Source organism: Nymphaea colorata, chromosome 1 (genome assembly GCF_008831285.2).
Source record: "Nymphaea colorata isolate Beijing-Zhang1983 chromosome 1, ASM883128v2, whole genome shotgun sequence".
Taxonomy (NCBI): domain Eukaryota; kingdom Viridiplantae; phylum Streptophyta; class Magnoliopsida; order Nymphaeales; family Nymphaeaceae; genus Nymphaea; species Nymphaea colorata.
In genome coordinates, this window is record NC_045138.2 from 39,735,857 (window position 1) to 39,760,618 (window position 24,762).

General features: G+C 38.0%; 1 protein-coding gene across 2 annotated transcripts; it reads left to right on the forward strand.

Annotated features, from left to right (window-relative positions):
* Nucleotides 1-7,348: 7,348 nt before the first annotated feature.
* LOC116258797 (ADP-ribosylation factor GTPase-activating protein AGD3-like) lies at nt 7,349-23,921 on the forward strand. 2 transcript variants are annotated; one of them, XR_004173813.2, is made up of 20 exons: nt 7,349-8,064; nt 8,996-9,072; nt 9,545-9,645; nt 10,232-10,302; nt 13,705-13,767; nt 14,927-14,971; nt 17,048-17,113; nt 17,200-17,247; nt 17,420-17,515; nt 17,598-17,639; nt 18,349-18,564; nt 18,741-18,872; nt 18,980-19,198; nt 19,349-19,435; nt 19,542-19,883; nt 21,582-21,727; nt 21,820-21,916; nt 22,686-23,257; nt 23,357-23,545; nt 23,649-23,921. XR_004173813.2 is itself a non-coding variant. In XM_031636195.2 (19 exons), the coding sequence occupies exons 1-19, from the start codon at nt 8,017-8,019 to the stop codon at nt 23,472-23,474; spliced, it is 2,586 nt and encodes an 861-aa protein (XP_031492055.1). In that variant the 5' UTR covers nt 7,349-8,016; the 3' UTR covers nt 23,475-23,921. The 2 variants fall into 2 exon arrangements, 1 of the variants encoding a protein (XP_031492055.1); XM_031636195.2 differs by having other exon boundaries at nt 23,357-23,921.
* Nucleotides 23,922-24,762: the final 841 nt, after the last annotated feature.

Here is a 24,762-nt window from a genome sequence, read left to right on the forward strand (position 1 = left end):
CCAGGCCTTCCCCACTCTATGCCTTGATAAATATAAAGTAGAGAGATAGAGAGAGAGAGAGAGTCATGTTCAGGCCCATGTTTCTAAAATGACCATCATATCCAATGACTCAAACTGTGGATCATTTTAGGTAAATGGGAAAGCAAAGGTGAATTCACCATGGTCGAACTCTCATAAACGGATTTCTAGATTGCATTTTTCACTGGAAGTACGATTTCTTGTAAGATTACAGCCATCTATTTATTTATGGGAAACTGTAAGTGTAAATGTACTTCAATGACTTAATACCGATTCTAACCGAAAGTTTCATGCCACCATGGCGAATTCATTCCTATAACATGATTTAGTTGGTCAGGTATGGGCACTACTATGTGGGCAATTGCCCACATAAACCAAAGAATACTTCTTTTCATATCAACACATTAGGATAATTTTTCTACTTTACATATTGGTGCTCTTTAAAATTTATAAGTGTATCCTTTAAAGATATTTGTTTAGTTCTCTTTTAGCAGGAAAGGGTCCCTCATTCATGATATCGAAAGAAATTTCTCAACTGAATCGGTTGAATTTCAAAGGATTTATTTAGTCAGATTTTGGAAGCTGAATAATTGGCCGGTTATGATTGAAATTGGACTTTTTGTATTTGATTTCTACCTTCTTGAGATATAAATTTTGAATAAACCAATAAGGGAAAATAACCTCTCATCAGCTTCGAAATTGGTTCTCTTCTGTTATATTCAAATCTGAATCCGATTCAAAACCTGTTCTTTATGTATGGTATCTAGGAAAATGAATCCAACCTGTTTGCTTCTCTACATTTCATAGACTTCCAAAGGGGATCGGTGGGTCTGCAATCCTTAAACTTGAGCATTTTGTTGACCCGATTAAAGTTGGAATTTCTTTTCCTCTCTTATTGTTTTCATGGACCGTATGTCACACGACCGCTTTTAGGGCGTGTTTCAAGACGTCTCCTCTACGACAAGGGCCACCCATCACGTCTCAAAATTTCTGTCCAATCTCCACGGGTGCAACAGTACCATAGAAATAATGCCCTGAGTGACTCTCAGTCTCGTGTTTGTGTTTGTTTTCACCTTTGTATGACCAGAGTGTCGTGTTTATTCCAGACGTTGTCCACTCTAACGAATACACCTACACCTTCTTCGCCCCCCTTTATAGCTATAAAGTACAACTTATTTTGTGAACCCTAAAGGGTTTAGAGCACCTAGTGGGCCAACACAGTAGTTGGTTCGTCGGTTTCAATCAATGCGAAGTCAATGGAGCTAATAGGAGCTATGCATTCTCTCTTTTAAGTGATTGGTTGTCCTGATTCAACTTTACCGAAACAATATTAACCTAAACAGTCAATTTCTCCACTTAAGCTAAAAATGATAGCTTTGCCCTTAGATTCAAATGCTGCCCAACTAGAGACAAAGTTTCTCAGATCAAACACGGTTTGATTATGTGAAATGACAAAACAGATAATGCATTTCTTGATACAAATTAGATGAAAAGTACGAGACTTTCTTCCCTAGAAAGGGGAGCTAAAATTTTGGGCGACGAGGGCTATAAAAGGCATTGTGAGGCGATCATGGAGGTCGCAGAAAAGCTGAACCACTTTTCCTCGAAAAGTAAAAGCAGATCTCAAGTAAATCCATCGGAGGCACTATTCTTTTCATGCTCTCTCACTCTCTCTCTCTCTCGAGTACGTCAAAGGATCCAACCGAACCCCGACCGGAATTTAGGTCCAGACCCACTTGACCATTGACTTTCCGGTAGGCGCATTCGAGTTCGGGCTCACCTCCTTATGGGGGAAAACGACGCCCCTAATCCGTCGTTTCTTTCCGCCCCGAGGCCTGAACCTTTTCCCGAAAGGACTGTCTTTTTACCTTTAATTGAAAAAGAGGCAGGTTCTTAAATTTTTTGCAGTGCAGGGCTTATGCTTTCCAGAAATTTAACTTTAGATGCCCCAAGTTCGTTGCTCAAACTTTGCATTACTTATTACAAGGTTTGTTCAAACTTTGCATTATTTATCACAAGGTCAAAGCAGTTAGAAGGACTTCAAATTGTAAACCAATAAATAATGTATGGTAATATTGCAATTGGTTGTTTTATAAAGCCAATATTATTTCTCTTATTATTGAGAGAGAGAGAGAAACATGAACAGGTCCATGTTTGATTATAAGTAGTTATACAAATGGGCAATGCACATGACAATGGTTTGGACTCACTTTTTGTCCAAAATTGCATTTTCATTTTGCACTTTTTTTAGACCTTGATTTGCGGATTTACTTTGTTGGGAACATGAAAATATTGTAAACATCCTGTTCCATCATTGCCTAAATAGCATAAACTTGTAAATGTTATAAGGGGAGCTAAATTTTTTTTTAAAATTTGTATATAAAACAAGTAAAATTTTTATAAATAATTTACATGTAAATTTTTTTAAAAGATTTATTTAGGGGTGCCAAAGCCCGTGTGGGCCCCTAGCTCAGCTTTCAACACAATCTTGAAATAATAATATTTACCGAAAAAGCTCACCTTTTTGTCTCCTAAATTATGGAAAGCAAGAAAAAGAAAAAATTGGACCTGTCGAGTGCTTGCCGCTTAGGGATGTTAATAGGTCGAGTTTGATGCAAGAACCGACCAAATCTCAGTTAAGTAGGTACATTCAATAAAGAAAACGGCTTAATCTCCTTCAGATTTATTTAAAAGTGTTGAATTTAAGCTGGCAGACCGATGATGTCAATGAACATTGACGTCCCCCATGTGCGCCGCTGACTCCAAGATATTTGAATTAGATCCCACGGAGGTTCCGGACACCAATTTAACTTTTTAAATTGGATCTTTGCTTCGTTATCAAATTCGTTATTGGATTCCTTTGCATTCTGGATCGAATTTGGATTCGGTTCCAAGAATTGAATTTGGTTGAGGTCGGACTTTTTCGTTTGAATTTGGGTTGTAGGTCCGGATCCAAATACGCTACTAACTAACCGGAGCCGAGACGTAATATAATAATAATAATCTCCCAATTCGTAGTTTGTGTAAACAAAGCACCTTTTAGTAATTTACCTAAATTGTGGAGGGGTTGCCTGAAGGCGGGTGCGACCTAACGCCACGAGATGTGGGGACGAAAAGTTGTGGCTGTGATTTCATGCCACGTGTCGAGCACTTCCACAACATTCCCAGTCCCGGTCAAGCAATTGGCGCAACGAACAGATTTTTGGTCCCGTTTCTTCTCTTCTCTTGCCAGCCGTGTTTGACCGAGTATGATTATTTTTAACGATGTTATGGGAATCGGTTTTGAAGCCGAACCGGAAGCCTGACCGATTCGGGGAAAACCAGGACAAGGTCTAACTTGTTGTGTCGATGAGAAAAAGCACGCACTAAATGTATATGTATAGTTAACAAATTTTTAATTAGTCATCTTTTATCGAGTGGTTTTATATAACTAAACCTAGATTCATCTAAATTAAGCCATTAATTTAAGCTTTCATAAAATAGGTTCCGCAAGATATACGCCCCACGAAGGCCCTACCTATTCACGCCCATGCCTAAGTCACAACGTGCCTAATGATAGACCCACATTTGGTCTTATAGGCTTTGAACCGGCGTGTCCCGTTAGCTCAAAGTTTTTCATCCATTGACCTTAAAAGTTCAGGTTTAGGTTTTTCTTCCCTTGCGTGGTTAGGTTTTCCTCCTGGCCGGTCAACGAGATGCCACGGCTGGGTTCTTTGGTCAAAGTAAAAAGTAGCCAAGTAGCCAACCCCACTTCGGGTCCAAAAATCCCACCAAAGAAAGCGTCGAACCGGGTTGTTGTCTGAGAGTCGAACCGGAAGAATAAACTGGCCTATGAAGTATTCATAGCGTGTCAGGCAAGCTCGGATCCCACTCACTCGTCTGACGTGGACCGCCTCGTTCCCACGCATTCGTTGTCGCGTAGCGCGTCGCGTGCGGGACCTTCTGGGTCGAGCCGACCCATGCGCGGCGGACCCCTTCGTAAATTGGATTTGGATCTCGAGAGATCCAAGACCCATGACACGAATATCGGACCCGGGTCACCTGGGGGAGGACGTGAGCACGGGACCCTGCAGCTGCAAGAATGACCTCACGGCGGGCTGGATCCGGACGGTTTATCAGTTCCAAGACGGAACAATGTGGACCCCAGCTTGGTTCTTATCCAGATCCGTTATCTTACGTGATAAACTGTCAGGTGCATACAGGACATGAGTCCAACGTAACGACCACTGGATTTTGTTAGCCATGACGAGTTCTTGAGATAATCGTCGATTTTTTTTTCTCGGAAAAGAGAAAATACGATTCTCGAGAAATATTGTTATGAGGTTATAGAGTTTTGATGTTCATTATTCATAAACACATACGTTTGTTTCAAAGTTCTTGTGTTTATGGAGTTATATGTGTAACACATCTATATTTTACTTGTTGATAGACCATCCATCTTTTGACGTATTTGGGAATGTCAAGGGTTCAAATCTATTCCGTTATTCAATTTGAATCCCAACTTTGAAGATAGTTTGAATATATATATATATATATATATATATATAATGACACACAAAAAAATTAAAATGAAAGCAACATTTAAATAAACAAGTGATATTAATAAGTATATTACATGTTAACGAACAGCAACTCTAAAAAAAAAAAAAAATGAAAACTGAGTAAAACAATAAATCAACTAAAATTCAATAGTTTTGATCACCTTAAAGGTAAAAAGTGTCTAACTGCGCCCAAGTATCCACTTTAGATATGAGTATGGCGACATAGGTACATAGATCTTATTAAAACATCCATGTGATTTATATCTCAAATCCACTCTTTCAACCACCAAGCAGGGGAACACAAGACAGCCAGATTTTCTCTTGGTGATAGCCAGATTTTCTCTTGGTGAGAATAACAAACTGCCTTCTAGGTGGAAGACATAATTATTAAACTTGGAGGTAATGATCTTTTGAGTCCTAAATAATTTTGAATCTTATAACTTCAATATAAAAATGTAGAACTCCAAAGTTTCCACCGGAAAATAAAATGGCTGGCAAAGCGGCAGCTTTAAATCATAACGTCCAAAGGAAGTAGCACTTTCGTGGAGAAAGTGCAGAAAACAAAAAAGCGAGCAGAAAAGTTGGTCACGTAATGCACGTTTTAATTGAACGAAGCATAATAAATGGATGCAATCATCGAGTGAACGGGGAACAGTTGAATGCTGAAAAGGCTCGTACCAGGATTCCATCATCTTAAACAAATCTCTTTTTCTGGATCTGATTTCGTAGTCAAGTTTCAAATGAAGTACAAGTGCACTAGCCCGCCGAGTCGTGTTGCTAGCCAACCCATAAAGTCCCGAAGCAGGTTATATACGCCACTCATGTGCATTATTTTTTTCTTATATAGGGACATGCTGTAACCAAAATGTCCCCATTAAAATAAAATAAAAAATAAAACTTTCTTTTTATAAGGGTAAACAAAGATTGTGAAAAAAAAAAAGAAAAATTTAAAATGTCATCTACTTTATAAAACATTTTAAGATGCTCCCATCCCCCTTTTGGGGTAGTTTAGCACTAACCCGATAACAAATGAGTGAAGGCCGACCCCGTCGCATTATTTGAGTCGTGAGCAGAGGCCGATCCATTGATTTTTCAGTTGAGAACAGTAGTACTTAAGTTTTAGGATTTTTAAGAGGTGAGAATATGTAAATGAATAAAATGAATCTTAGATGTCGACATACAAATTACTAATGTTAGTGGGTCTGTGTGGGCATCTGCCCACACTTCTATCTGCCCCTGGTCATGGACTCACGGGCCAGACGAAATATACCAAGTCAATTTAAATCAATAAAGTCAAATGGATGATTGAAATTATGACTCTAGTTATTTAGAGTCACCCAACTATTTAGTTAGAACCGTCTATATATAAAAAAAATGGATGATTAAAATAAAAACAAAAATAAAAAATGTAACTAATACTAGATGATGATCATCCTCTCATGTATATGCATGCATACTGGTGATTTAATAAGACTAAATATTGTAATTGTAATTGTTGGAGGGTTCTTGGTTTGGGATAGAACTTATAGAGTTGTTTCAGTATACCCATTAACTAAAGTGTTATACAACTATAGTTTATATTTCAAATGATTAACGCCTAGAAATCAAATAGATGATTAGGCTCTCATAAGCATATCATTTCCACTAGCTACACTATACTTATGGGAGCCACACTTGACAATCATGAAGATACCACATTACTGAGCTGACCATACTTACGGTGCAACTGTTTACAAAATGCCGATTTAGCTTCAAACTATCCATTTACAGTCAAACAGAATTACCAAGAAAATTTCCAGCTATTAAAATCGAGGCAAAAAAAAATAAAGAAATAATTTAAAATTAATCTTTAATTTATACTAAAACCCTGGAAACCGCCTAATTAGTTGGCATGCTCAAGGACGTCAATCCTATGCCAACTAAAAAAATATTTCCCAAACTTTGCTTTTATCCCACAAACAGGAATACTAAAATAATGTTACTCTATGTACTTGAATGGCACAAGAACATCCCTGTTTGGTTTAATGAGATTTTGGGATTGGGGAGAAATTTTATTGCTGCTCTCACTAGAGTTTGACATGAAAACCTTCCAAAGATGTTTCAAAACGTGTTGATGTCTTACCAGACCAAGATAAACAAATGATTTTGCTTGATTTTTATGAGATCACCAATAAAATCAACTCTAGTTGCGATATACATTTATTTTTAAAATTACTGAAATTACCATCTCTAAAAAGGTAAAACACGGACCCGTGTTACATATAAATAACCGCAATTATATTGTACTAATTCCAATCTCATAAGAACATGAATGAGATGAACAAGAGGCTATGTGTTATGTGTTATGAATTGAAAATGATTGATTATTGCAAGACGAAATAGAACTTGAATTTTTTTACAATATACAATTTACCAAATGCTACTGCAGTAAAAGATGGACCATTCTCTTACGTTAACCTTTCGTACCCTCTCTTGGCATCCCACTCGTTAACCCTTTTTGGGCTTGATAGTTGGGTGCTTTTAAGCCTTAAGTGCGTTTTTGCTATTTTATCTAAAGTTGTATATTTTTGTAATTTTCTTTTTTTTTTATTAAGGCTGAACTGAAGCCCAAACTCCAACCCGGAGTCGGACCTAAGTTCCACATTATCCGTCGGGTTGAAATCCAAATGCCCGGATCCGTTTGCATCGGCCACCGGATGAATCGGTTATGGCGGGAAACCAAAGGCTAACGTACGCGCGCTTCACTTCAGGAGGGAGCAACCGCACGCGCTGTCGACGGCAGCCAACGCCGTTAGAGAGAGAGAGAGAGAATGACCGTGGGTCCCAAGGGGAGGAAGCCAGAAGGGATTGATTGGTCACAGTCGCTTCAGTTGCGCCAGAGAAGGGATTTGGAGCCTGGGTGCACTCAGGTGCGGGACCCACTTCCACTGAAAAAGAGCGGTTGCTCGCCGGCCGGCCGGTCGGCCTCATGATCTTCCGTCAGAAAAGGGATCGAGGCGGGAGCCTTCCCTCTCCCTCTCTTTCTTTCTCTCCTTGCCTCGGATGCTTGGCTCGTTAGTCGAGACAGAGAGAGGCAAAAGCCAAAACGAGCGTGCCTACGTTTTGACTGCCAGTTTCTTTTCCGGCGACCAGCGTTACCTTGCCGGCGGGAATTGGATGTGCGTTTCTCTTTCTCCTTCTTCTCTTGTCCGCTCGATGCTTACTCGATCGCCGGAGGAGCCAAGGGAGCTCCGACTGGACGAGATTCTGGAACTGAGGCGCGTTTCTTGGGAGTCGGTACACGTGGTTTTCTCCCGCGATCTTCTGGAAATTTAGCGCTTTGAGGACTCAGGTTGTCTTCGGTTATTCGAGAGATGAGTCGATGCACGGTGTAGGGGGGGAAGAAGGCGGGATCGCGTTGGCAGCGTGACGTTGATAGGGGTCCAGTGCGGGGAGAAGAGACGATTGTGTCATCATCATGACGCATTTCGCGAAGCTCGATGACTCCCCGATGTTTCGGAATCAGGTTAGGGATCGATCGTTCTGGTTTGGCGTGATTGTGTCTTGTAGTTGCTGCTGATTCGTAATTTTTGGTGGTTTTGGGCGTCTGTTTTTCCTTTGAAAGGGCGACGAGATCCGTCATTTGCTCCTTCGTTAATGTCGAAGTTTTTTTTCCTTCGATTGGATTGCCCTGTGAATTCAGAGAAAGAGTGGGTTGAACATTCTCTGTTGTCGTTTTGTTTTCCGAGAGCTGCTACCACTGTTGCCTTTTTACGTCGTTTTGTTTCCGAGGAGCTGCTTTTGCGGTTGCTCTTGTGACGATCTATAGTGTAGTCCCTCATTCTTAGTTCTGGGAATAGGTTATGTCCTCCCAGTTGTATTCGTTTTTGTCTAATTCTTGCTAGTTCTGGACAGGCCTTTCAATTCAAGGTGGGAACTGGTGTTATAAATGTTGAAAAGTTAACGGGCGAAGGGGGTAACGTTATTTCTGAAATTCGTGTGTCAAGGTTTCTGAATTTTTTGGATGTACGCAGCTTATAGTTTTTGTCTAATAAGGGTCGAGCTCCCTGGTGGTCGGGGAACATCTGGATCTTACCGCCCAAGTTCGCTAGCAGACAAGGCATGGGTTAATCACTTTCATGACAAAATCAGTGTTTTCCTTTTCCCTTCCCCCTTTTCTTCTGGCCATCCTAAAAAAAAACAATATGTTTGATGTTCATTGCGAAACAAAAATGTTTATCTTAGCTGCCTGCATGTTTGCTTTCTGCATGCGTTTATTACCGGTACTATTTGTACGTTGTTGTCTCTAAGGTATGTTAGGATTGCTTTCATACACTTCGCATATTCCGAAGTCTGATAGAAGCTTACAAATTGTAATTGTTTACTGACTTTGGTCACTCTCCTCTTCCTAACTTGAACTTGTATCTGTGTCTAATAGACTTTACTAATTTGATCAGATTCAGTTACTGGAAGAAAGTACAGAGTCTTTGAGAGAAAGAAGTCTGAAGTTCTACAAAGGATGTCGCAAATACACGTATGTGTACTCTTATCTATCTCTTTTAACTTATTATGGTTTGTCGTGCTCAAGAAATTGCATCAGGACCTACGTGTGTGTGATTTGTATGTAGATTTTTTTTGTTTTGTTTATATAAATACCTATGTGATATATATGCATCTAGATACATGTACACTGTACACGTGTTTCTTTGTGCATAAAAAATGGGGAACCATGGTAAATCAGAAAAGGAATATGCATCGCATGGAGGATTGAATGTTGCATCCTATTAAGTGAAAGCGGTGCATGTCTCCTTTTCCTTTATTAGCATAATACCATTATATGATGCAAGCCCTCTTGGCCCATGGTCAAAAGTGTATATGGTTACTGTGTGGTGTGCATAACTATAGATAAATACACCTACTTCATAGTGAACTGTATAAATGCATGTGTGTACGTGTGTGCATGTATGAATTCTTTATGATTGATTAGTTTTTGGTGTTGACATCAGTGAAGGACTTGGTGAAGCATATGATGGGGACATTGCTTTTGCAAGCGCTCTTGAGATGTTTGGTGGAGGCCACAATGATCCGATTAGTGTTGCTTTTGGAGGTTTGCTTCTCTTAAATTTTTTCTGCACTGCTTCTCTTGTTACGAATTATTACACACAGGTCTTCTATGTACGGACTGTGGATTCTCTCTCTCTCTCTCTCTCTCTCTATATATATATATATATATATATATATATATATATAAAATTTTTGTCAGTATCTGTTTTGGTTCTTTGTCAGTTCAAAAACTTAACTTTTTCAATGTTCCCCACACCCCCCTCTTAAAAAGTCCCGTTTTATTGTGTACTTTAAGTATATATTTTGTTCTTTTAAAATGTTTAAAACTAATCTGATTTTTTGTCAATATTATTTGTAAGGAATTAGTCGAAAACTTATAATTTCCATAATTTTTTCTATTTATATTTAAAAGCTTTTGATTTTTTTAAAGTTTTCGAGATTTTCCAACAAAAACAAAAATCTTAGAAAAACTTATGGGTACTAGAAGTTCCTATAGTAATATTTGTGATTATGGTTCAGGCTTGCTACCATTTTGTAAATTTGGCAGTTGGCACCAAGTTTTCATCTGTGTTACCATGCTGCTCTGTTGTAGTGGTTAGTGAAAGGGAATAACATCCTTGTCATTTTAGGCCCTGCTATGACTAAATTTACTATTGCATTGAGGGAAATTGGCACCTACAAAGAGGTTCTACGTTCTCAGGTAAATGGTTGGATCTAATGTCTACAATTATTAATTTTCACGTAGCTGTGATTTCAATGGTGTAGATCTTACTTGATCAGACATACAACCATTTTCGTTAAACCTATTCTATGAGGTTTGATTGACTAGATCTATTAATTTCGTTATAGTTTTAGTGACTAAATGTTGCATCATGAGTTCTCGGTGGTAAAATCCTGATTGGAATTTGAAGACCTATGTCACATAGATGTGGGTGTGGATGCAAAGAGGATATATAAATAAATAAATAAATAAATAAATAAATAAATAAATAAATATATATATATTATATAATTGAATGTTGATCACTCAACCATCTAATTAGAACTGTCTGATCCATCATGTTAGACGGTTAAGAGAAGCGGTAATTTTTCAGAACATTTTAAGAGAAGCAGGACAAAAATCAGAAACTAAAAAACTACATATCATGTTCTTTTCAGTACTGCTTACCTCAAAAAATTCAAGGCAAATCTGCAAATCTACTGAAAAAACCAAAGCAAATCCTACCTGCACAAGGACAGAGCACTAGAGATTTGCTGGGTGCCAGAAAATGTACCCAGCCATTGGAGGTTTCCTGTGGCTGCCTCTCAATGGACGCCGCCAATGTGCTCTGCCGGTAGGTTGGGAACGTCGCCATAAGTTGGAAATGTTCCTGTTTTGAGTTTCCCCAATTTTGAACAACAAAAACCCTAAATTGCATCGAGTTGTTTTCCCATCTATCAATGAAATGTTTCTAACGTCTTACATTTTACATTTTAGTCCTTTTTTTTACAAATTTACCATTTAAGATTTTTAAAAATTACAATTGATGCCACCACCTGAAAAAAAAAATTGCTTTTAAAAAGGACCAAAAAATCATACATGTTTTTTTTTTACCTTTTTTTTTGAAAAAGAACGCTCTTTCTTCGCTTTTTTTCGTGACACTGTATATATATATATATATATATATATATATATATTATGATTCTAAAGAGGAAAGCAAAGCTGCACATGCACCGGAGTCATGTCGACTGGGTCAGTAGCAACCTTTCTAAAGAGTGTCTTACATAGTTCAAGATAGGCGCTGAAGGTATGGATTGTGTTGCATGTTCTTTTGAAGATATCATAGTTATATATCTATGTCACATAGGTACGGGTACGGGTGCGGGTACGGACCATTTTCAAAAATTTTGGGTACGGGGGTACGGCCGTACGCACGCAGATATATATATCAAAAAATTTCAAACAGAATAACATAACCAATAGAAACAACCAAACATAAAGAATGAGCATATATGCTGCCAATTGCCATACTTTGAAGATTATGCCTTCAAGAGCATACAAGAAAAAGAAAGCAGAAACAACAAAAATCAAGAAGTATCGTCTCTGCGCACAAGAAACCACTGAAGCGATAATCACCATTGGAGCAAGCGTACACAGCGAAGCACCTCATATACTCTAATGAACAAAAATTTTGCTAACAGATCGAAAAAAACCGTTTCTCGTGCCAACAGTTTCTGATATATTCACTGTTAAAAGTTAAAACCTTTTCAACATCAAAATAAGAAATGATATATCACAACAATATGAGAAATGCATCAATACTAGAGATGATATATCACATCAAAATAAGAAAGGATATGTCTGCAATTTATAAATCAATGAATCATTAAAACAAGAACATGGGTCAAAGCAGAAAACCCATCACACGGAAAACAGACAAAGAGAGAGATTTGAAACCCTCTCGGGTAGAGAAGGGGCGAGTAGAAAACCCATCGCATAGGCTTTCAGGCGATGGGTTTTCTACCGGCTGTCGCTGGCGGCGAAGGCAGGGGTGGAGCCGATGAAAATGAAAAGAAAAATGAAAAAAGCAACGTGACAGTCACCTCCTGCCGTCGCCGCTGTCGTCGCCGCCCCTGCCGTCGCCTGTTGCCGCTGCGTTTTGCCGCTGCCTTCGTCGCCGGACTCGTGAGAGACGAGAGGTAAGACAAACGAGAAAGGGTTTCGTAACATTCGTTTTAAGTTTTTTTTTTTAACATTAAAATGTTTTTAAAAGTTTAAATGAAATAAACGTTAAAAAAAAACAGACAAAATTGAACTCAGTCAAATTTGACCGTGTCCAATTTTGGACGGATACAGTCTCTGGTGCGTTGATCGTACCCGGTACGGTCAACGCCGCACCGTACCCATACCCAGGCCCGTACCCGTACCAGTACCCGTGTCGTACCGGTATCGGCCGGGTACGCCTCCCCCACGTTACTTAGTATATATGGTACTAAGTTACAAACATGACCATTTTTAGAAAAATCTAAGGAAGTCCTTGCAATAAGGCTCCATGCTCTTCTTTGTGTCATGATGGGCCTGTTATCATCAAAGCAATCACAATGCCCTTCCCTACCTATAGTTGCTAGTAACTGATATAGGATTATAGATTTATAGGTGTTGAAATGGTGCAAAAAAATGTACTACTGGCATAGAAGGTTTAAAAAATTTTGGGTAGTTGAAGATGAAGACTAATTTAGTTTCAGAAACATTTGCATCCACTGCTACCACTGCTACCATAATTTCTTAAAAGTCACATAGAAAAACTCAGTTTAAGTAATGTCTTTGTATTATTGGTGTCTTTATGGTATTGATGGTTTCACACATATGAAAAAGCCATGCAGTTGAGATTCACTTAAATTGTAGTTGGGAAGAGCTTCTAGTACAGATGCAATGAGTTTCCAAATAATTAGGACAAATTTCTTGATCGTTTAATCCTTCTACTTATAGTTCCCAGTGAGCTTTTATGCCAGTGTTTAGTATGTTTCTTGTGACAAGATATGTACGGTATCTGGGTATGTGAGTACAAAAGCATTTTTAAGCTTATCTAGGTAACAAGATTGATTTTATTTACTTATTTTAGTAATGGAGGACACTTGTTTTCTTGGACCACTAGAACACGTTTCTGTTTATCACTTTCTCTCTAACATCCCCAGATTACCACTTTTCTTTTCTACCTCACTGCAAGGTTGGCCTCACCTTTGCAATAGCATAGGAACATGCTTGTGCATCTTAGGCCCAAAGGTCATGGTAAGGAAACCCCAGACAAGCATATTTTCCCCTGGCTGATGAACAGGCAGTGGTGTCCAAATGGCAACATTTTCATTCTCTGGGTACGGTTATCGCCCACACTGGTTACATGCATGAATTTCTAAGAAAACTTAGATTGATGGTTTATTCCTGCAGGCATGTCATGTGAATGTATATGTGCACTCAATTATTTTGGATAATGACTCATGATTTTGGTGAAATCTACGTACATGCAAGTGGAGGCACTCTGTGCATTCTAAAGCATTGTTCTTGCTGGTTTTTGTTGTTATTCTTGTTTCTTGCATACTGATATGTAGCCTCTTGTTTTGACAGGTTGAGCATATGCTTAATGATAGGTTACTGCAATTTGTAAATATCAATTTGCAGGATGTCAAGGTAATTCAGCCAAAGAATTTCATCACTGTGTTCCTAATTTCCTTTCCTATAATTAATGCAAACAATATATGTTGGTACCATTGTTAACAAAGAGAAATAGTATTGTTGCTCTCCTGAGTTTCTCTGGTTGTGAATGATGCTGTGTGGCCACTGACAGTTTAAACAGTATGAACTTACTGAGTTGTGATTAAAATATGTCAAAGCACCTAGATGGAAAAAGAAAATTATTTTATTGTGCATGTCTTCTCCATATGCATGAATGCATGCAAGTGCGCCTTATTTCAGCAGTTTGCTTAGTTGCTAGGAAGGCTTGTGGAGAAATCCATCACCCATAACTTCATTGAGCCAAAAGGCATCAACTCTTTCATGCAGGTCTTAGGAATGTATCATGATCCAGGAATTCTAGCACATGTACAATGAAAAAATGTCTATGTACAAAACTTTCATAGACATTGTTTAATTGGGCAAAATGTTTATGAGAAGGAATTCTAGCACATGTACAATTTGTTTTCCCTTTTTATATAGTGCCAACCAAGCATATTAGTGGCTTACCATTGTTTGACAACTTGATTTGTATAATTGTGTGATATACAGGTCCAGTAGAGGCAGTTTTTCTGTGCTTGTTGGCAGTTACCTGTTGTGGTAGAAAGCGATATGTCTGGTTGCATTCTTTTGAACTCAATAATTGTGCCCATTCCTCGTTTAAACTAACAAACAAACTACCTTGATCTTTGAACGTATTTCTTCCCTGTATTCTATCATAAAGAGTCCTTAATTTTGTAAGTATTCTACCTGAGACCATTTTATTTCTTGTCTTCTTTGTGTAGACATCCTTGAACTATGTGGCAGATTTTTTTCTGTTTCATTTTTCGTGGGATATTCTCATGCAAAGTTTTGGGTGTCTCTTGAAGTACTAGAAGTAAGTTCATTGTTTCTCAAATATTAAAGGTGAAAATGAACCTAGCAACAAAAGTCTTCTTGAACAACATTCTCTTGCTTTTGTTTTTTCAAAAGTCTTCCTTACATCCCTTACAATTTCCTTATATAATGGTGGACCCACACCCTCACCCTAGACTTGCGCTCATGTTCCAAAGATGAAGTGGTAAATGTGATTTTTTTGGGTTGTTAACATGTCATACATATATTTCTTTCATTACAGGAAGCACGAAAGCGCTTTGATAAGGCAAGCCTCATTTATGACCAGGTGCAGTCTGAAGATTCTCTTTGATTTTACCTTTGCTGTCTATGTCTAACCAGATGTATAGTGTGAGGTGCCTGTCAAAATGCAATCCCTTAAGCTAATACAATGGCATGAGTACAGAGCACTGTGCTCAAATGAGCTACAAGGAAGCAATTATGCTCAAACACAAAAAGTTTACGATCTGGAGGGTTCTAAGGCACAAAACAAACATGAAAATGTTACTTCTATCAAATTTCAAGATGTTACTAAGAGCATGATGTAGTAAGGTGTTCAGGACCCTACATGCATTATGTAGAAAAGAAAAATATGAAACATCTATTCTGCCAGTCCAGACTCCAGATTGCTAGAACTGTAGACGTTGGGATCAGTTGAACAGCAGGTTTGGTGATAAGACTTATGAGCAAACTACCCTTTACAAGGAAAAGTACAAAAAAATTAATGAAATACAAAAAAGAAAAAAGTAAGAAAACCAAAAATTGAAATGTACACATATATATATATATAAAGTTTTCAAGTATGAGCACTTGCATTCACTAACCTCAACCATGTAACTAATATTTTTTTATGACAGAAATGAACATGTCTTAGATGGTTTTCAAAAAGTCAACTAACAATTTAACTTTATTAGTTGATAGTTTCCTTTTGAGTTATGATGAAGACTTACAAGTTACAGCCGTAGATCTAGCATAATCCAATGGTTGAGATTGGTGCACAACTAGTACTCACAGTGCCATCTTGGTCATCCGTCCTTTAACAGTGCAGTTGTTTGTATCTCCTTGGGTAGTCTGGTGATATGTTCTTTTGGTTGTCATTTTCGTCTTCTAATGTTGTTTCTCCTGTTTGTATTGGTGATGCTTTCAATTCCTTTATTCCATTTTTTGGATTGACCAACAGAAAATGAAGTTTGAATTCCATTCATGTGTTGGGTTTTCTCAAAAGAGAATTTTGGTTTGCCTTGATCTCCCATTTTTCTCAAGCATTTTTCCTTTTTTCCTTAATATTCTTCTTGCTTATGTTACTCAGGAAACTGTGTCTGAAATAAAGCTCATCAGGGGCTTGAGCAGGTGCTTCTAGCTTGCTGTGAAGCCCCTTTCCTCCATTTGTTCATATTCATGACCCATTTGACCTCATGGAATTATCTAATTGAAAACCAAGCAGATATGACTAAAAAAAAATTGAAACTCTGGAATGTGTATAACCAGGGAAACCATCTTCATAATGGTAATGTTTCTGTCTTGCTGAATGCAGCTTAAGTCCGTTTGCCTTTGATAGGAGGCAGGAAAATTCAGGAAAAAGGGGGTGAACTGAGTTGCATGAACAATCTGCTTTCACATGGTGTTTGTCTTCTGTTAATGCACTCTGCTACAGATGCTAATTTATTCAAATAAAGGCCCAGAATTATCCTTCTTTATCACAGTTGCTACTTTCTGGGCCTATTCTTTGTCCTTAAGATTGGTGAGATTCTACAACCTAGTGGGCATATACAAGCGTTTTCAGAAGCTGAAAATGGAAGTTATTGTTTAATCCCCATTTGTCCTAAATTCGAAAAACAAAGACTTTACAAAGACTTTATTTTTCTATTGGAAATTCCACAATTTGCTGAAATTTACTGAAGTTGCTCGTTTCCACCTGGAAGTAATCTTTGTCCTAAGGAGATCATGGTTTAATATTATTATTATTTTGAAAGTATGTGATGTGGTCATGAGCGATAAGTCCCATAAGTAGCAATAGTGTCCAATAATTATCCACTGTGGGTGGGACCGTTAGGATGATTATACGCAATGGGCACGTATATGTTTTCTTATGTAAATGAAGTTTCTGAGTTTATTTGGGGGTGCTATGGAATTAGACGTGTTTTCTGTACTTCAATGTGATGATGAAGGATGTAGTTGTCTGCTAATTTTTCAGTATTTATGTTACATACTTATAGTGTCAGTTGGTAAAGAGTCTAGGTTGTCAGATGATAGATTTTTGCAGCTATTCAGGTTGATAGTATAAATTATAAAAAACAATTCATCTGTTGACTTTGTCATTTATACTTTGGGTTCATTAATCCTAAATTCCAATTTTTTGCTACAGACACGAGAAAAGTTTTTGTCACTTAGGAAAAGCACCAAGATGGATATTGTTGCTGTTACAGAGGAGGTATTGATTCTATGTTAACCTTCAAATTTCTAGCAACTTATGCCTGTCTTAGTATAAGTTCTGATTTGGGTGTAGATGTATTCCAGGAACTTCACAGTGCAAGAGCTTCTTTTGAACAGGCCCGCTTCAATCTGGTATATATGATTTGTACAGTATTTTGTTTATCAGACACCGACATTCAGGCAGCACATATACACACATGCACCAGTCACAAGTTATTACTATTAAACAGCGACTGGGAAGAACAAGTGTTGAAGTTACTGCTTAGTGTGTCTCCTTCTTGAGTTTAACATGCCTTCTTTACAGGTCACTGTGTTATCAAATGTGGAATCAAAGAAAAGGTTTGAGTTCTTGGAGGCTGTTAGTTTAACAATGGAAGCTCATCTTCGCTATTTTAAGCAAGTGTGTCAGTCAACCTATTTTTATGAACATATGGTAGCTTAAGTGAAGCATTGAGTTCCTCATTATTTATATTTGTTTGCAGGGTTACGAGTTGCTGCACCAAATGGAGCCTTATATCCATCAGGTTGGCACTTTTTGATCTTGCAGTTATCTCTGGACATTCTCATAGACTGAAGCATCTCAGAAACATTTGCTGAACTGTATTTTTTGTGCCAAATTTTTATGGAGAAGAACTTTTCTGGCCTTTGGCTAAGATCAAATGTCAAAGCCTTGGAAAAATTTCATGTGAGGAATGGTAATTGTTTTGATGAATGTTGTTTTATCAAATTGCAGTTTAGACTACTTAATTTAAGTGGCTCCAAGTATCTTGTCAATGACATCATCTATACAACATAACATTTACCAATCGCCCTGTCCTGAACTTTGATTCTTAGGACTGTTAGAGATTTGAGCATCCTAAAATAGCATAGTGAATTGAAAGGAGAAGTCATAGTCATTTTGGTATGGAAGCCAAAGTTAACAAACTGTCAGCAATTTGAATGCCCTGGGCAACCAAGGTTTAGCTGAATCATTTGAAGGATGAGAGTAAGAAAGTTTTATGAGGTGGAACCTGGAAGACAGTGGTACAACCAATCATCTACAACATGAAAATGACACGTATCTAAGTAGATATTTACACTTGGCAAATAAAAATACACAACTATTTCTGTAATTTGTCTGAGACTGATGTGAAAGGTATTTTGTAAAATGTCTTTATGTATGCATTTTCCTGACTGTACTTTTTTCACTTGTCACTAAGTGTTCAGCTGTTTCTTTATTTAAAACATCTGTAGGTGTTGACTTATGGACAGCAGTCAAGAGAAAAATCCAACTATGACCAGGCTGCTCTTGCTGAGAGAATGCAGGAATACAGAAGACAAATAGATCGTGAAAGTAGGTGGCCTTCTAGTGGCTCTCATGGTTCACCTACAAGGGATGGAATACAGACCATTGGCAGGAGTTCACATAAGATGATAGAGGCAGTTATGCAATCAGCCATAAAGGGAAAGGTGGCTTCTGAAGTTGAATTTATTTGGCATGAACATTTTTCCATTTTCCTAATTGATAGCTGTTGTGCATTCTGTGTTCAGGAAATTTTTTCACTTGTCATTCTTCTATATGTTTCCTTCTAATGAATTCTGAAAATTTTGTTTTTGTTCCATTATGATTGTATTTTGTGACTCAGGTTCAAACTATCCGGCAAGGATATCTTTCAAAACGTTCATCAAACCTGAGGGGTGATTGGAAGAGAAGATTCTTTGTTCTTGATAGCCGAGGAATGTTATATTATTATCGCACACAATCTGGAAGGCCATCTGTGAGTTGTTTACCATAAAATATGATAGAAGATTTCAGGCATTTGGTTCTTACTTTTGTTTACTCAAGTTTTTCTTTTTTTTCCCCAACACTCCATTATTTGTTTAGGGAGGTGGAAGCCAAAATTCTTATAGTTCCTCTGAACATGGTTCTGGGTTGCTGGGCAGATGGCTTTCTTCCCATTACCATGGTGGTGTGCATGATGAGAAGTCTGTTCCACATCATACAGTTAATCTGCTCACGTCCACAATTAAGGTTGATGCAGAACAATCAGATCTTCGCTTTTGCTTTAGGATTATTTCTCCATCAAAGAACTACACATTGCAGGTAATAGTTTGTATCATTATGATCGATTGATTTGTGGTGCTGATCAGTGTGTTATTGATCTTTTTAGCAATCTTCAAGCATTGGACTTCTGCATCAAGATTCTGAAATTTGACCATTTCTGTCTTTGATATTTCCATTTTTTTTCTGCAGGCAGAGAGCGCACTGGATCAAATGGATTGGATTGAAAAGATAACTGGAGTAATTGCATCATTGCTTAGTTTCCAATCGCCTGAGTTGGTAGGTTGTCCACAAAATTTTTGTGCAAATAACTCTTTTTCAACTTCAAACTATACATGTGTCAATTCCTCTTCTTTCTTCCTTCTTTGATTTATTAGCTTTCCAGGGACTGCCTTCTAGCCCAATGGGAAGTGGTCATCATCATACTGCTAGTGAAAGCAGTTCTTTAGAAATCCCTTCTGATGCTGATGATGCAGCTTTGGGGGAATGTACTTCAGACAAGAACTTGATTACAGGAAATCATGAACATTCTACTAGAAGCATACAGCAGCACAGGTCCAGCATGAAACGCGAGAAGCCCATTGAAGTGCTGAGGAGAGTTGATGGCAATGACAAATGTGCAGATTGTGGGGCTCCTGAGCCAGATTGGGCCTCTTTGAACCTTGGCATTCTTCTTTGCATTGAATGCTCTGGTGTCCACCGTAATCTTGGTGTACATATATCAAAGGTACATTCATAGTTATGTTCAGGAGTAGTTACTCAACCTATTGTTTCCCCTCATAAACAAGTAATTGGCAAATGAAAATTTGTTTTGAGTATTATACTGCGATGGGCTGATGGTTAAGTTTCCCGGACCTCTTTATCCCAGGTTCTCACATTTATGCTGCATCAGTTAATGTTTCGAGAGGAAAGCATGAGAAAAAGCATCAACATCCTCTTCCATCATTTGCATGCATATGTGCACTTGTGCTTACTTTCTGCAAAAATATGTATTTTACTAGTGGATCAATTTCAAGTCTTTCTAGTAGGAGCACTTATTTATGTGTGCATACAAGTAATTGAGCCATTTACTGGAATATAGTCGTGCACATGCCATGATTAAAAACCATCCCAGCTGATTGCTTCAGCTTGCAAAAACATGAGGAAGCAAAAAAGCAAACATGGATAATGTCCTTTCAGAGGCTTGGTTCATTACAATGTTTATTTCCTTCAAAGAAACATGAGGAAGCAAAAAAGCAAACATGGATAATGTCCTTTCAGAGGCTTGGTTCATTACAATGTTTATTTCCTTCAAAGGTAATCTTGGTTGTGGCAGGCACACTGGCTGGCTGGAGGCTCGTATGAAGCAAATAGGTGTAAGAAAATTTCCTGCAAATAGGAAACTTGATTAGGAAATTGGGGTTATATCCAATTCCTTGCATGAAGGAAAGAACAGGGTCATTCCGAAACATGTTTTTTTAACTTAACAATCATTACTTACCAATCCCCCCATCATCAATATATGAATGTTAGTTTCTGTGCGACGGACAGTGCCCTTAATGCTATCTCAAGATGTTGTATAAGGGAGAGAGTGAGATACTTTACAGTTTGTCTCCTAAGTCACCTGGACGCTGCAATTTAACTGCCACACCCATGTCGACACGACTCGGGTGCGGCTCGGATTCGCACTCGACTCGGGTCAACAAGAGTTGGGTGCGGCTGACCGTGCCCGATCATTTTTGTCCATTTTGGACGCACCCCCGACTCGCATCAAATGCAAGTCGGGTGCGGTCAAACCTCGTCAAGCCTATTTTTGCCCTTTTTTGATATTTTTTTATTTTAAAAAATTTTAACGTTAAAAGGAGGGTTTAACATTTTTTTTTCCATTTTTGTGTTCTGTTGTTTTTTGTTTACTTGTTTAACGTTTGTACTTTGTAAGCATGTTAATGCTTAATATGTTACATTCATATACACAGTACATTATAACTTATAAGTATGTAATATATAATATTCATATATAATTTATAAAGTGTGTAGTGTAGAGTGTATAGACTATAGTGTATACTCTAAATTTCTTAATTTGTGTGTGTGTATATATATATATATATATATATATTAACAATAACAAATAAATATTCTTGCCGCACCGCCGCATTTTTTGGGATGTGCCGCACCGGCACCCCACACCTAGGTGACATAGTTTGTCTCTTTTAGCTTGGGAAATTTTATGAAAAATTCAGAAAAGACATGGCCAACGTTTTGTACTTTATATGTCAATGTGTTTCTGTGACTGTGCGGTATAGTTGTGTTGGTCATCTCCTGTTGGAATAGGCCATCTTCTCAATCTTGGCTGGGAATTGCTGTGTGAATAGCTGTGTAGTCATCTTCTGCTATATATTTCTTATAGATGCTTTGGCTGTTATTGATGTTCCATACACATTTTCAGGTTAGGTCTCTGACACTTGATGTCAGGGTATGGGAGTCCTCCGTAATCAATTTATTCCAGTCACTTGGTAATACATATGCTAACTCAATTTGGGAGAAGCAGTTGTATTTCACAAATAAATTGAGTTCAGATGATGCTGACACGAGGTATAATGATAATTTGAAAGTCATTTCTCTTTTTTCTGTATCACGTGTCCTAATGTCAACTTGTGGAAACTTATTTTTTCCTTGTCTTTCAGCTCTAGTGAATCTGAGGAGAACCACCACCCAATCCTGATGAGCAAACCTGCTCCTGGCGATCCAATTTCATTTAAGGAAAAGTACATTCAATCGAAGGTAACTGCAGCCAGATTTCTCAGTTTATTGAATAAATTGCACAAGTTGGCTTACTTTCTCTTTGTTAATTGTGGTAACATCCAAGGCTGCACGAGTATATGCATGGCATATTCACTGGGGAGAATGGTTGTGAAGAGAAAAAAGAAAAAAAAGTGGGAAGAGAGAAAAGGTGACTCAGAGAGGAAAGAGGGGTGAAAAGGCCAGTCCTAAAATAGGACTGCTTGAACCTATATATGTATATAATATTTTTATATTTATATATATATACACCCTTGCAGCACCTGCACCTGAAAAGTTGTATTTTTTCCCTTTAACTAATGAAATTAGTCTCCTTAATTGTAACATTTTAATTTCTTTGTCATTATAGTTCCTAACTGACCCTTATCATCTGTTTAGCTCACAGAGTGCCTGAGATGGATATTGGACTAACTAAGAGTCTGGGAAGCCTAAATGTACTGTAAAATTGTAAACTCCTTATGCAATTGAAACATGTTGGTTGATACTTGATACAAAGAATGTCATCCTAGATGTGCTTTAATCATGGAACTTGAACCACTGTATGCTTGGTATAGAAAGTAGGATTTTTTTCTGGAAAGGTGTACATTGACACTTTGACAGTATGAAAAAACTGAGATTTTAAGATTGCTCTTCTCTAAAAATGAATATGTGATTTTATTTCGTTCTTAATTACATTAAACACAAGTAATCTTTCTTGCCAGAAAGTATATTTCATGATTCTTGTTAAGACTGAGAGTAAAAATTATTTCAGTACGCAGAAAAGCTTTTTGTTCAAAGTCCGAACTCAAGTCAGAACCTTGTATCTGTAGCTCAACAGATGTGGGACAGTGTTCGTGCCAACAACAAGCAAGCTGTGTATCGCCTCATCGTGGATTCAAATGCTAATGTAAATGTTGTATATGGGAAGGGATCAATTAGTCCAGTCCTGACTCTAGCAAATGTTATGCTTTTGCATGACCAACATAATTTACCGCATGATTGTGAAACTCCACACATAGAATTGGATGCTGCTAATAAGTCACTGGCAGTAGAGTCCTTGTCAAGACAGACAACCTGGGGAACCTCTTGCTCTCACTCTGAGTGGGCACCGTCCATAAGCAATCTGAGCTCGATGGGTACAAATGAGAACAGTGGTGAGCTGGATGAAGATCTTGAAGGCTGCTCCCTCCTCCACTTGGCATGCCATACTGCAGATATTGGCATGATAGAGCTTCTCCTGCAATATGGTGCTAAAATAAATGCTTCTGATGCTAAATGCCGAACACCTCTTCACCATAGCATTTTTGAAGGCCATAATGCAACTGCAAAGTTGCTTGTTTCTAGGTATTATATCAGTTTTTTCCCTTTTCTCATTTTTATTCACATTCATTGATCCTTTCTACCCAATGAATCTTAGTTTTGTGACACTTGATAATGCTACAGAGGTGCCGATACTTTGGCTGTTGATGGAGATGGAAAGACCCCTCTTCAGTTAGGTATGGATGCAGGAACCATCAACGATGAAGAGCTTTTCATTCTTTTATCTGATATGAACAGATGACTTGAGGGCGCCGAATAGTGCAGATTTATTCTGTAAGATTAAGGGTCTGTGCCAGTTCATTCCAGGATGAGGTGAGCGTCTCGATCATTACTTTACTAGCAGTTGCCCTTGGTTTACTTATCTGGAAAAAACAGGAGTTGTTTTTAATACGTCAATTATATATGTCCAACTAAGGTGGTCCTCATAGATTTATCCACTACGGAAGCCTTGAGCCTATTTTCATGGGTACAGTCGTGAAGTTTGTGATCGGGCCCTACCACCACCCGTTCAGTTACTATGGTTTGCGTTTTCAGTCTGTATACTTTCTCTTCGCCTGTAGCCTTGTCCTGTTGTCGGTTCTCCCACCTGTATTTTCTTCACAGATGGATCATTATTGTTCATATTTTTTTATTGTAAACTCGACTTGTGTTGAAATCCTCGATGGAAGAGTACTGGCGGTCTTTACTATATCCTTCTCTTAATGTATAAAGTAAAAAAGCTTTCTGTCAAAAAATATAGGTTGGGAGCCCATCTGCCAACATATTTCATTGGAAAGGTTCAGATTTTGGGCAAACTAGTAAATTTCAAAATAGTGAAGAGCAGTTGAGGATTAACCAACCACTATAAAGGTTTTTCTCTATAAGCGCCTCCAATTAGTTATGTTTGATTAGAAAAAGTGTCAAGATTTTGTATCCAGATTGAGCCGACTTTGAAGTTTGAACTTTTGCCACCACTGATACATAAATAGTCTGAAATGACAGAGCATCAATATGAATCAAGACCTACATGGATTGTTGTACCTACCTTGCTTACGGTTGCACAGGTTTCACACCTTGCTAACTTTACTTGACATGTAGACCCCATGCCTATAAAGGCTGAAGCTTAAACAAACTCTTTATCTAAGGAAAGGAGGTCTAGGATTGGACATGTGGTCTCTCCTCAGTCTAAACAAAAGGACTATTTTTGTGAAGCAAGAGATAAGTACCCAAACGTTTTACATCAGGGCATAATGGAAGCAGAGCATGATAGATGCACATCCTTAGTGCCAAGGTGATGGTGGAGTAATGAGCAACTTCCAATTACTCTGTTGGTTCTATCAAACTTTCTAGTTGGAAAAAATATTTTACCTCTTAAGAATGTTTTGGTGGTACCTGAAATTACCAAAAAAAAAAAGGAAAAAAAAAACTTTCGTTAATCTTGCAAGTGACGTGCAATCACCTTTGAGTTTACTGCCGATTCCTCTTTATTAAGAACACAGTTGGTAGGGAATAGACGAGAAGATCTCTTTAAGCTTCAGTTGTCCAACCAA

Bases quoted from the DNA above. Each gene is read 5' to 3' on its own strand.
- LOC116258797 (XM_031636195.2), top strand. From the start codon at position 8,017: ATGACGCATTTCGCGAAGCTCGATGACTCCCCGATGTTTCGGAATCAG. The intron at 17,516-17,597 runs GTGTGTCAGTCA...ATTTGTTTGCAG, and splicing joins ATCTTCGCTATTTTAAGCAA to GGTTACGAGTTGCTGCACCA. The intron at 19,199-19,348 runs GTAATAGTTTGT...TTTTTTCTGCAG, and splicing joins CAAAGAACTACACATTGCAG to GCAGAGAGCGCACTGGATCA.